The sequence below is a fragment of the Mus pahari genome, chromosome 13 (genome assembly GCF_900095145.1).
Source record: "Mus pahari chromosome 13, PAHARI_EIJ_v1.1, whole genome shotgun sequence".
Lineage (NCBI taxonomy): Eukaryota > Metazoa > Chordata > Mammalia > Rodentia > Muridae > Mus > Mus pahari.
The window spans coordinates 85,214,839-85,228,303 of NC_034602.1; the positions used below are offsets into that span (position 1 = coordinate 85,214,839).

The following is a 13,465-nucleotide window of genomic DNA, read 5'->3' on the forward strand; positions in this document are numbered from 1 at the left end:
AGCTCATTGGCAGCTGAACATACATTTTCAAAAATTGATTGAATGTGAATTGACCTAGCAGAGCAGAAAGATTTCAGGGAATGCTTCTAGCCTACCGAAAGCACAGTGTGGCATACATTCTTAAAGGATGCACATAGACTTTGAGTCTCTCAGCTGTACTGTATGGAAATGTTTTCCCTGAAATACTGAAGGTTTCAATCATGGAAAAGCCATCTGAAATGACATCCATAAATGAACAGAGTACAGAGAGATAGGAAGAGCTGAGTCTCTTTGTAATTAGAGTGTGGACACCAGGGAGGAGCTGAGAGGAGAGGATGGAGGGACATACCAAAGCCAGGGGGTGGGGGTGGCTTCTGAGTGGTTGGTTCCCTCATTCTATTGCATTTTTCAGTTTTAGATAGGACCTCAATTGATAGCCAACGATGAGCTTGAACATCTGGCCACTTCCTGCTTCTGTTTCCCCAGTGTAGGGGTTCACTGGTACACCCAGTTGTATGCAGTGCTGGGGCTCAGATCCAGGGTTTTTATGTGTGGGGCAAGCACTGTGCCAAATAAACCATCCCCTGCCACAGCTTCCTTAGTGTAGGGGGGCGTTGGGCTTTGGATTGATAGATTTTAATTCAATCTTGCCTCTCTGGAGTGTAATGGCCACTGGCAAGTTGTTGAAACACTCTTGCCTCGCTGTTCTTCTTTGTAATACAAGAAGTGCAAGATTAATATTAAAACATGAACGGCATTTCCATATACCATCCAAAACTGAAATAATTCAAAATACAACACATTAACGTTATTATATTGTGTGCATCTGGGAATCAGTTTTAACAGAATATAGAAACTTCCAGGGAAAACTGATGCTATAACCAACTGTAGAGAAAACTCAAATGAATTTCCTGATAAAGACATGAAAGGAAGAAATGAGGGGGAAGAGGGAGCCACATGGTAACCCCCACTTCTCACCTCAGCACTTAGGGTTCTCAGTAGGAAAATAGGAGGTTCTCACACTTAAGGTCAGCCTGGGCTACGTTTAAAAAAATTCTCCAAAATATAAAAAGGGGAAAAGGAAAAGAAACCCCCAAAGATTAGAGTCTAACTTGGTGTTATCTTTTTACATCAAAAATATACCTTCTAAAAATATATCAAACCATATTTAAAGATTCTAACCTGGAGTTGTGTTTTACACCTTTCACCTTTCACCCCAGCACTCAGGAGATGGAGGCATGTAGATCTCTGAGTTCGAAACCATCCTAGACTACAGAGCTAGTTCCAGGACAGCCAGAGCCACGTAGTGAAACCATGTCTTGAAAAACAAAATAAATAATAGTAAAGGAAAGGAGAAACAAATCAAGAGTGCTAAAAGGGTTCCGGGGCAGAATAAAAGAAGTGCACACAAGTTAATTAATGTGCTCATGCATTCCAGTATGTTTCTGTGCATGTATCTGTGAGTATGTGGAGACCAGGAGACAATGCTTTGTATTGGGCCTTTTGTTGGAGACAGTGTCTCTCACTCATCCAGGACTCTCCATATCTGCTAGGCCGACTGATCTTTGAGAGATCTGCCTGTCTACCTACTTGGCGCTAGGATTATAAGCACATGCCACCAAATCCGACTCTCTTTAATATAGTTTCTAAGGATTAAGCTCAGATCCTTATGGTTGCACGTTCTTGACTAAGCTCTCTTCCCAGACCTTGAATTAATTATTATCTAATTCTCACATTGAAGGATAGGTTCATGGATATATGTGTGCTAAATGATTATGTATATTCACTATAGCTACATATTACATGTTAATTTATTTAGAATGAATAAGAAGAATAAAATGAAAATAAGAATTCATCCAAAATGAATATGAAAGGCTTTGAACAGAGAAATTACATGAGAACAGTATCTCTTTCTTATGCATGTTAATGAACTCACAATCTCTTAGCTAGTCTAAAATTTAGCGATTTTTTTTTTAATTATGGCAAGATACTTTGAAGAAGAATACAATAGCGGATTTCTCACATTTTAATCCAAGAACTTTTTCAAAATTGAAGTATAATAAGATAATGCCTGGCACGAAATAAGCATTTCTTTGCCAGATTTACTGTGAGTCAGAAACTCCTTATTCTAATTAAGAGTCAGGTACGCTGTCCTTGTGGTTTCTCAGAGCTCAGAAGAGGGTACTTGAAGAATTTCAGCAGTCTTTTAGAGATCTTTCTCAGTAAGAACTCACAGGAATAGTAGGTGACAACTCTCTGGAAACCTATGCTTTCTATTTAATCCCCCACATGGAAAAGGAGAAAACAGTAGGAGTATACATGTAGAAGGAATTTTCTGAAGTCTTGCTGCTGGCCTAAGTTCCCATTCCTTTCTGGGCGAGTATCAGGAGAGCTGAGGCAATTCTGTGGTGTGGATAGACATGACAAGGACCCGGAGCTTGCTTGCCTGGCTCAGCTCCCATCTGCTCCACATCCTTTGCACTCACCAGCTGCACAGTGTAGCCAGGGAAACTTGCCTTTCACAGTAAAACCGATCACACAACATTTGTTTTCACTGTGGCCGAAATAAAACAGAAAGCTCCCATTTTCATAGTCAGCTCCTCTGAACAACAGATGACCCAGGGAAATTTTCCAAAAAGACACCTCCTGCCTCCTAGACATTTCCAAAAATATTCTTGAAGAAAGAGGAAATTGCTCATGAAGATATTCTGTTACTGTCAGCGCAGACAAACAGAAAGCTGATTTTATTTCTCAATAAACAATACAGGAGAAGGAAATGTTCTTTGTTAAGATTAAGTGTCCTAGGGAGCGATCCATTGATTCGGTCCTCATAGAAGGAAGTCCACAGGACCTCCTAAATTCTTTTGTTAATCCAAATTTTTGTCACATTAGTATTGCTTGGAGTGAATCATTGGCTAAGCAAATTCTGTTTCACAGACTCTCGTCATTGTAGAGTGTATTATTTGTAGAGTGTATTATATACTATAAGGGAATTCTGTGTATTTCTAAAATGCAAAGTGTTTTTTAGACACTGCCAAAGAAGCCTGTGCCCGTGTTTATAGAACAATGAGTTAGAGCCGCCATCTTCTCTAATGTACTATGCATGTATAACAAAACAACCCCCCACGGCTCTTACAGAAACAATAAAACATCTCTTTGTTTTACACCCTATATACCATGAGTGAATTTCCCCACTGTTACCTTGAGCTTGTCTTCTAAGAATATTATTATCCCAGAGGCATTTGATGAGGGCTAAATACTGGGCTTTCGTGGAGTTGGGCGTGGTGTTGTTTTATGGCCGTGGGCAGTGGGCAGGTGCCCTTAGCTTAGGGGGAAGACCCTGTGGGACTCTACGTACCGTGGCCTCTGCAAGCCTGCATTCACGTCCTGACTCATGTTTCCCTGATTAGGACGATTCTTCCCCTGACCCAGAGATCTGGATCCGGTTAAGTTCTCTGCCACTGTATGGTGTGCTCTTAAAAAGCTCAGGACCTGACATAGACGAGCTCTCGGGGGATTCCAACTTCACCATGGAGGACATCAACAATAAGAACATCAGGTACGTGAAGACCTCTGTGGATTCTTCGAAGGGTTTTGTGTGTGTGTGTTTTTTAAAGTAATTGTATTACAATACATAAGCAAAGGCTGCAGCTCCTCTAAAGAACATGTTGTTTCTGATCTCATTTTTACATATATAAAAAAATCACAACTCCTTTTCCCCAGCTTGTTGAGGTGATGAAACCTTTTTCTTCTTATAGGTATTCAGCTGTGTTTGAGACGGACGGGCATTCGGTTACAGATGGCTTCCACTTCTCTGTCTCAGACATGGATGATAACCATGTGGACAACCAGGTCTTTACCATCACGGTCACTCCTGCCGAGAACCCTCCACACATCATTGCCTTTGCTGACCTTATCACGGTAAAGAGCTCTCAGATCAATAACCATCAAGGGCTTGGGAAAGCTGGCAGCCTTGGTGATGTAGCTAAAGGTTTTCTGCCTAGATGGGCTACCAAGTTCTTCCCCCAAAGTATCTAGGCAGTGGCTGTTGTTGTAAAGTTGTGTGTGTGTGTGTGTGTGTGTGTGTGTGTGTATTGTGTATATATATAAAATAATTATATACAAAAGATCAAGCCATTATATTCACATAACACACACATGCACACCATACACACACACACACACACACACACACACACACACACACACACACGAGAATATAATGGAGATCGTTGGCAATGGGAATAAAACAGACATAGAATATTCTCTTGAGGATTGTACAGTTTAGTGTTGCTAACAATTAAACCACAGAAAGCTGACCCCACACGAATTAAACCAGCATATATTATTGTTAATAAGATTAAGAAATCCTATGTGAGAGGCACTATAACATGTGCCTGTCACTGAAATTGCCAGCTGAGTGCCAGTACCAGCTTTGTTATGTACTACCAGACTGGCTTTACAACAAGCACTTAATTCTTTCTAGCCTCTGCTTTTTTCCTTAAACATTACAAATTCTACTATATAAAGATTTCTCTGGTGGTTAATTAAAATAGCCTGCATCACTCCTAGCATAGTGTCTGCTGCACGGCAGGGGATTCACAGGTATTAATTTTCCCTCCCCTGCCTTACACAGAAACAATAATACCCAAAGCCTAGGCTGCTTCTGGCTCTACGGAGGACTTTAAAATTCATGAAACTGAATAATTTCCAAATAGTTGTGGTCTTTTTCCTATCTTCACCAACTTGGAGAAGTAACTTGAACTATTTCCATTCCAAGAGTCCCATTTTGTAATTTATAGGTCACCCTGCGTGTAGCCATGAGTTCAGGGTAAAATGCCTTGACCATTTCCTGCAGGCAGGTGAAAAACATCAGGTCCAGACTGCAGAGTTAGCACATAAAGCCAGACCCTAAAGAAAAGGTTAGTTTGAACAACTGCCTTTACATATATTGATTTATTGTCTTCTTTGATGTTACAATAAGCATTAACTTTCAGGTATAGTAGTTCTTTATTTCTACACCCCTATAAATATACAATATGAGGGGATAAATGGGACTTTTATTCTAGCCTGTAGGACAGTCAACCCAGGGAATGGGAAGGAGGGCTGCATCTGTCATTTTCCAGCTATGCTCTAAGGAATTCTGATGCCCTGAGAAGGCAGCTCTCCCATCCTGAAACGTGTTGAGATGGGTGGTTAGAACTGGCCAGAACTGCTTTATACCCGGATCCATCATTGCATGAAGTGCAGTTTTGATAGGAGACCCACAGCAGAGGTGTGTGCGTGTCTCTGTGAGGTGCTGAAAGATTGCCGGGCTTTGGCAGCAGACACCTTCCCTCACCTTCAGAGATCTACCTCCCTCTAAAGTGGAACTGGTGCTGATGGCAACAGTTTCTGGCTCTGAACCCGACCCCTGCAGTAGTCCATTGTGTCTTCCTTCCTCCCTCAGGTTGACGAGGGAGGCAGAGCACCACTCTCTCTCCACCACTTCTTTGCGACTGAAGATCAGGACAACCTTCAGGGCGACGCTGTCATTAAACTAAGCGCTCTGCCCAAGTATGGCTGCATTGAGAACACAGGAACAGGTAACCCTTGGGGCTTGGCTGGGCCACTATTTAGGATCTGGAAATGGAGGGGAGGGGACATATTCTAATTAAACCTGGACATGGAGCATTAAGGCGAGATGGACCCGCTTTTCCAGAAACTGAGAGAAAGGAAAGTTTATTTCATGTAAGAAAAAAAGTCACTCAGCATTTTCTTTATGCCATGCATTTTTTAAGCATCAAAGATATATCAGTATACAAAACAGGTAACCCTCTCCACCTTCATATTGACTTTTATCTTAGCAGAGAGAGAGGAATAAGTGGGGGAAAAAAACATAAGGTGTTAGAAGGTTAATAAATGGAAAACTAGAGCAGAGTAAAAGGATTTGGAGTATGAGCCATGGGGGATGAAGGGCTCACAGGTTGTATTCAGAATTAGGTGTCAAGGAAACAGAGGTCCCGGTCCCCTTCCTATGAGGCAGCTGCAGTTCAGATGAACTGTAGCTTGTCTCTCAACTCCTCCTATGGCTGTGTCGTGAATTGAAATGCATGCTGTCTATCTCTGACATCCTCTTCAGCATCCTTCCCCTGTACCATCTGCCCTAAACCCACTGGAGGTTATCCTACACAAGGAGAGGTGAAAGGCACATGCAGTCCACAGACCCCTGGAGACCCGCTGTGACTGGCAGCTGAGACAGCTCCTGCCAGTTTCTGAGCTACCCGCGTCTGCAATGAGATTCCCCAGTGAACAAATGCCCGTGCCGGACTCTAATTGGCACAGAGCTAGTAGCTCCCACAGACAGGCCATTGACTGCAGGTGTCTGTGTCCAGCATGGTGGCTGCCACTTGAGCCTGATAACCAGAAACTCATTTAAAAACGGTCATGTTCTCCTATCGAAAGTCTTGGATCCTTTCCCTCCCTTGTCTTTCCGTGTGTGCCCGAAGATTTGTTTATTGCATAATTAAGCTCCTTCTGACAAATGTTCGTGCTAGATGCAGTGTTAACATGAATAACGTTGACCCCCGTGCCTGGGGTGGGAGACGGATAGAAAGACTGATGGATTACGTGGTAAATGACAGCAGAGGAGCAGTGCCTTGAGGGAACAGAACAAAGCAATTGCTTCTATCTGCATGGGCAGAAAAGCTCCAGGGAACTGGAACTTGAAGGGTCAGAGGGAGCCACTGTGGGCAAAGGAAAAAGAGCATCTCCTGAAGAGACAAGCGCCTCCGCATCCGTGAGGTGGGAGAGCATCCCTTGTAATGCAGCTTGACATTTACCTGAAGCACATGAAACAGCCCAGATAGGCTGTTGTCAAAATTCTGCCAAGTCTCAGACGCTCTGGAAAAAATAAAAGATTCTCCAAACTATAATGTGTATAAGCCACATCCGAAGACATTGTGAAAACACAGTTTCTTGGGCAGCATTCCCAAAGCTCCCACTGGTATAGCCCATGAACTAACACTTTTTGTCCGCCCAGGCATGATGCCCAGCATGGGTGCTTGTCCTAGGACCACTAAGATACTCTTCATTCTCTAGTGGAATGGGCATGAACCTAAGGGGAAGAAAAGATGCTCAAGGGCACATAATAATTGACCAGTTTATATCAACTGAAGAGGCTGCCTTTTCCTCAGAGGAGGAAGCCCCATACCTCTGTTTGGAAGCAAATGTATTGTATGCCGATGAAACTCGCCACCTAAATTTAATTCTAGGCCTTTGGAACATAGTTTTAAATGTGGTAAAAGCAGCTTTATACTTTTTAACCAAGCAGAATGGAAAACAGAATGATTGCCGCGTTGGGCATGAAACCTGATGGCATAGAATCTAAGTTCATTCGGGACTGGCCTGATCAGGGCATGACCCACTGAGTTGTTCTGAGGACGTCTCAGCTCCAGTGCTGAGTAAAGCAGGTGTCCAGGATGACAGCCACACTCACCGGGGATGGTTTAATCTGTACCTAGGACATTCTGCTGAGGCAGGCAGGGAACACACATCAGAGATGTACATCAAAAATAGAAAGTGCAATTTTAAAACTTGGAAAGACTGATGCTTGCGGCTTCCCTGTCTGACTCCCCTGATGGCCAACTAACTCTCCAACAGTTTTAAAACAAGGCTTATTTTATTCTGTATATTTTGAGGTATCGTTTACTGAGGCTCTTCTTGACCCAGATAACAAAGCCAAAGTCCCTGGTTTGTGAAGATTGAAGAAAGGAGAAGGTAAAGCTGGGAAGTGCTCTCAGCAGCTCCTTCTGGAAGCCATGATCTCCCGGTCCCAGGGAATGCTGGGTCACTGGATGCTTAGGTCTCTCTCAGCTTCAATTTTCTTTCTCTTCTTTCAAGCAAGTTGTAAGAAAACAAGCCAACAAAGGGCATTTTTCAGTCCTGGTCTTTACATGGGGATGCCAGCAAGCAGCCCTGTCTACAGGCAGGAGGTTAATAGCCTTTTTAAAATCTGGTGTTTGGAAAGAATCATAGAGAAGGTAGGGGAAGCTCTTTGGTTTTTATACAGACCACCTCTACTTTGCGTTGTTCATATATACCCAAGAAATGTGTAGACACAGAATTTTTTCTCTCTCCGCTCTAGAAAACTGTGGTATCGAGTTAAAAATCAATCAATTAGAAGGACTTGGCTAGAAGCAAGACCAGGCGAAGCCATCCATCACTTGGACGTTGTTTACTCTCGCCCTTGGCCCTTTGCAACATTTGTTATTGGATGGGGTGAGGAATCAGGAGGCAGCAAAGGACAGAACTTTGAAAGCTGTCCCATGAGCATCTCACTTCCCAAAATATACCCGTTAGTCAATTTTCAGTTATGATAACACATACTGGAAATAAGTCAACTTCCAGAGAGACAAGACATACTTTCCTTTTGAGATCAGTGGTAGTAGTTCGTGGTCACTTGGACCCCTAGCTATGGCAACTCGTCGTAACCAGAGTAATATGGTATGATGAAGCTTTCTCCTTAAGCCCAGTGTAACTTTAACTTTTTCAATGTCTATTTTTAATGATGGTTCTTAAATGCTTTACCATCCACAACCACCAGAGATAGTAGAAAAGAAAAGATACAGGGGAAGTGGGCCTGTTTAGAAAGGTTCTTTGGAGCAACTCCTGTCTGTGTTGTCTGGAAATTGGCAGTTCAGTCCACAGGTCAGCAGTGTCAGATCAATCCACTGACAAACACTTTACAGATAGGCTAGTAGTCCAGATCAGTAGAATTGGGATAGCAAACATGAATCAGCAGTGACGCCATCAACAGACAGCCAGGCCTTAGCTTTAGCACCAGTCAGCAGGAGGGACCTGGAAGAATGCCAGGAAAAGTTCTCGGCTGCGCCTCTCTCAGCGAAGAGAAGACCATCGAAGATGTGAGACCCACAAGCATTGCTCGGCTAGCTCTATAAGCAAGCCAAGCTCAGCCCCCATCATTGTCCTTTTAATACTCCCTCCAAACATCTCATGTCTTCCACCGGTCTTGCCTCAGCACATGCGTCTGTCTCAGCTGGCGTCACTTGCCAATCAGCCTGAGTCCTCGGAAGCAACAAGAAACTGCAGCACAGCACCAGAAGGTTTTTTTTTTTTTTGGTGCATTTCTCTCTATGGAGTCCTGACAAATGCAGCTCAACTATGCAGCGTAAGGCAGACCAATATATGCGTGTTGTTACCAAAGAATCCTTCATCACGTGCTTGCTTTAGCAGAACATCCTCTCTCCTGTGTCTGCTTCAGCTAAACATCCCTTCATCAGTCTGCCTTAGCCTTTCATCCGTGTTCACTTCAGGAAAATACTGCTTCACGTGTTTGCCCCAGCAAAACACCATCCATCACAGCTGACTTTCCAAAGAACCCTTAAATTTCCACTTCAGCCCAGGATTTGAAAGAGAGAAAGAGATGATGCAGGGTCCTAGCATCCTCCAAGCCACCCTGACTCCAAGACTTCCTACTTAGTTCCATCTCCTAAAGGCTTCACACCACAGGCTGGAGCCCAACACATGCTCTTAGTGGGAAACTCACTCAGACTATAGCAGCACTTCCTCCTGGAATGGGACCCAAACACTTCCAAGTCTGAAAGGTACCTGAGTATTATGGTATTTACATGGCGTCTGAGCACCCAGTAGCCTTGGCATACTATCCTATAGGCTGGGTTGTAACTGATGTGTAGGTTCCTCCAAGGAACTTGGAAATCAGGCATGGAATAAGAAAAGGAGTGATGAAAAATGGTGTCTTCTATTCATGTCATAGCTATTGTCCCCATGGATTCACAGCAGCAATGGCTGCCTGCACAGATTTCTACAGGACTGGACCTGCCAACACTCCAACCACTGCTCTAAGAGAGACAAAGGTCACAAGGGTGTGGCGAGTTACATTCTCAGTGGTGCATTCACTGGCACATTGACTCTTCCTCAAGCAGTAACCCTAATTAAATGCAGTTTCCTTCACTCTCTCTATTAAAAAGAAAAAAAAAAAAAAAACTAAACTAAACTAAACTAAACAACCATAGGAGAGGGACTTGAGAATAAAGGAAGCTTAAAAACAAGAAACTTGGAAGTCACATGGGAATGTGTGGGAAGAGAGGTTCTAAACAGAAAAGGCAATAGTTAACTTTTTCTTATTAGAGAAATGGGTAACACTTGAAGAATATACCAGGAAGAGTGCCTCTGAAACTGCCAACGTTTACATTAGAATGCTGGCTATTTGTATTGACATTTACGCCCTATTTGGGTAAATGATTGGAAAGAAACCAACCACATATTCTGTCCTATGTAAAAGTAAAGCAACCAAGAGGTTTCAGGTACTTGGACATCACCTGATTCCCTGTCGAGACAGCAGGACTGGCGCATCCATTTATAGGTGGGTAGAGTCTTAGAACCACTATCCAACCCAAGACCAGTTTCTGGTCTTGAGCTCTGTCCTGGCCTCTCCCACAGTCACACTTTTATCACGTGTTGCTAACTAAGGTCTCCTTCTCTAGATCAGATTCTGATCAATCAAGGTACATGTTTTCTCTTGATATTATGTAGGAGATCGCTTTGGCCCAGGAGCCAACAGTGACCTGGAGGCGTCATTTCCTATTCAAGATGTCCTAGAAAACTACATTTACTACTTTCAGAGTGTTCATGAAAGCATCGAGCCGACCCACGATGTGTTTAGCTTTTATGTGAGTGACGGAAGTGGTCGCTCTGAAATCCACAGCATCAATATCACCATTGAGGTAAAGACTTTGGAAGGTGGAGGGTAAGCCTTCAGGCACGCAACATCCCATTCTTAAAAGAGCTGACTTTAAACCACATGAGATCCCAGTCTGAAACAAGCCCATGCATCAACTCACAAGCACAGGGTTGCGCGGGACCTTCAAATTTAAATATCAATTTTAACACATAACCCTGACCTTCTGGAAGCTTTGGAAATAGTAGTTGGCATTTGGGGGAGGTCTGAGTTGGAGATCTGAATTTCTAATTTAAGATAAATTGTATTTGTTTTTGGTAAAATGATTTGTAGGAATCAGAGACGCCATGCCATTCCATATTTAGATGAAAACTGACATATGCCCATCTCTGATATTACCACAAGTGGGTCCTCCACACACTGCTGGCCTTTTCTTTGATAAATTCACTTTATTTATTTAACTATAAAATCAAAGGAATTTGATCCTCAATCCTACACTTATTGAGAAACTATTATCATAGTCTTGCTTTATGGCACCAAGGAGAGGGAGAAAAAAGATAAATCTGAGAATGAAATGCCCTCTGCCGTGAGAAGATAAAATGTGTGAAAACTTGTATAAGGGCCAGGGATGGAGCGGGGCTAGGAGGCAGAACTAGGTGCTATACTTCCCAGGGTCATAACCTTCTATAGCTACTGTGGTGTGTTGAGAAATTTCTAAGGCCACCTGAATTAAAATAGACTGATGCTCAAATATACCTGTATTTCTAAATTATGTCTGTTGTTTACATCTAGAAAATTATGGTCACCCTACCTATGGAGAATATCTTAGTAACTGTTTACAGAATGTCCATCAGCCTCCGAGGACCTTTTATTTATGTGACTACTTATTTATAATCTATATCTTTTCTTGGCTAGGAGATTAAACCCAGCAGCACATTAAAAACTGATTGGATAGTGAGGGTTGTTTCAGTAATGATTCATTCTCCGAAATGGTTGTTTTCTTTCTTCTTAAACTCATATCTGTGTGAGACCAAATATTTTATACTTTCATCAGAGGAAGAACGATGAGCCTCCCAGGATGACCTTGCGGCCCCTGGGAGTACGACTGAGCTCGGGAGTGGCGATAAGCAATTCTTCCTTGAGCCTACAAGATCTGGACACCCCAGATAACGAGCTGATCTTTGTATTGATGAAAAAGCCTGACCATGGTAAGATGCAAACCAAGGTGGAAAGCTGCTGCTTCATTAAGGTGCCTGATGGGTGGTGAGTGTGAGCTTGTGGGTGGGTTCATTATTCCTTCTCCTTCCCTACGTTCAGCCCGTTCTCTGCATCAAAATATAATCAGATTCACAGCTAGCCAAGAGCCTTACGGGTCCTGGTTGATGCTATTTTAAAAGCCTGCGTGCTAAGTAATTGGTGTCTCTGAAATTTCACTTCTGCTCTTTTCTTGGTCTCCTTTATAATCTCAAGCAAAAACAGGTTTCTGTGTTTGTGTAGCTTCTTCTCAGGGTAGACGACATCATTTAATCATCGGTGCTGCCCCACACAGCCTGTCAGCATGTTAGAAGTCTCTCACAAACATGTTCCCTGTGCCACAGGAGCATTCTCTAATTTAAAGCAAATGTAGACCCTCCACCCCCTCCTCTAAATGCTATCCCCAAGCTAAAGCTCTGGAGACATGCATGGTGTCAATCACTTTCAACTCCAGGTTGGACTTTTAAAGACAGTATTGCTGTTGTTGCTGCAGGGTTAATAATGGAAGCGGCTACTGGCAAAGGCATTTTCCGATTACCTTAATTCGCTTTCTCTGATGACTATAACTATAGTCTGATGGCATTAACTATACCCTTGCCATGTGTGACCCCTTAAAAACAGAAAAACAAGCCTCCTTAAAAGCATGCTTGCAGTCTTCCTTGATTTAAAAGGAATTTAAAACATAGACTCTGTGATCTGTACACTGTAAGCAGAGAGGAAGGAGGGCTATTTTCACTTTGCAAAAAGGAAATTGAATTCAGATCATGGAGTAGGTTTGAATCCGAGGATGGAGATGTGATTTTTTTTTAAGCCACTATATTTCGCTTCCACTTGTGTCTCCTTAGGAGAATTTTAGCCTCAAGAGTGGACCTTTGCCTTCTTTATTTATAGACAAGGTTACAGGAGACCACCTATACCTACATACAATATTCTAAGTGTTAACACCAAGGGTCTCTGAGGGACTTCATATTCTACATAGGCTCACACTAGTTGGCAAAGGTGGACTGTCTTGATTATATAAGTATATAAAACTACTGTTTCTTTATCATTCCCCTCTTCCTTCTGCAGGTCATCTACTCCGGAGGTCTACTGCCTCCGACCCTCTAGAAAATGGGACAGTCTTAGACCAAGGCTCCTCCTTCACCTACCAGGATGTCCTAGCTGGGCTGGTTGGGTACTTACCCGGTGATATCTATATGGCAGTCGATGAGTTCCGGTTCTCTCTCACGGATGGCCTCCATGTAGACACAGGGAGGATGGAGATCTATATAGAACTGCCATCAACCAACATTCCCCACTTGGCAATAAACCGAGGACTTCAGCTTTCAGCAGGTGTGTTAGCCCGATTTTCTGTCGCCATGACACATACTTATGAAAAACACATTCAAAGGAAGCATATTTCTATAGGTTCATGGTTTCATGGGTTTTAGTTCATAGGTGGCTGGCTCCAGTGTTTTGTGTGTTTAAAAAGAAAGAAGGAGGAGGAGAAGAAGGAGAAGGAAGAGGAAGAGGAGGAGGAGGAGGGGGAGGGGG

The 13,465-nt window shown here is 43.0% G+C and overlaps 1 protein-coding gene across 3 annotated transcripts in view; it reads left to right on the plus strand.

Annotated features, from left to right (window-relative positions):
• Nucleotides 1-13,465, plus strand: part of Fras1 (Fraser extracellular matrix complex subunit 1) — a 405,350-nt gene that overhangs the window by 315,006 nt on the left and 76,879 nt on the right. For all 3 annotated transcript variants that reach the window (XM_021210427.2, XM_029545004.1, XM_029545005.1), the window contains 6 exons: nucleotides 3,390-3,538; nucleotides 3,738-3,900; nucleotides 5,429-5,564; nucleotides 10,534-10,724; nucleotides 11,733-11,886; nucleotides 13,001-13,264. In XM_021210427.2, coding sequence (XP_021066086.1) covers nucleotides 3,390-3,538; nucleotides 3,738-3,900; nucleotides 5,429-5,564; nucleotides 10,534-10,724; nucleotides 11,733-11,886; nucleotides 13,001-13,264 — 1,057 coding nt within the window. The remainder of the gene's footprint in view (nucleotides 1-3,389; nucleotides 3,539-3,737; nucleotides 3,901-5,428; nucleotides 5,565-10,533; nucleotides 10,725-11,732; nucleotides 11,887-13,000; nucleotides 13,265-13,465) is intronic.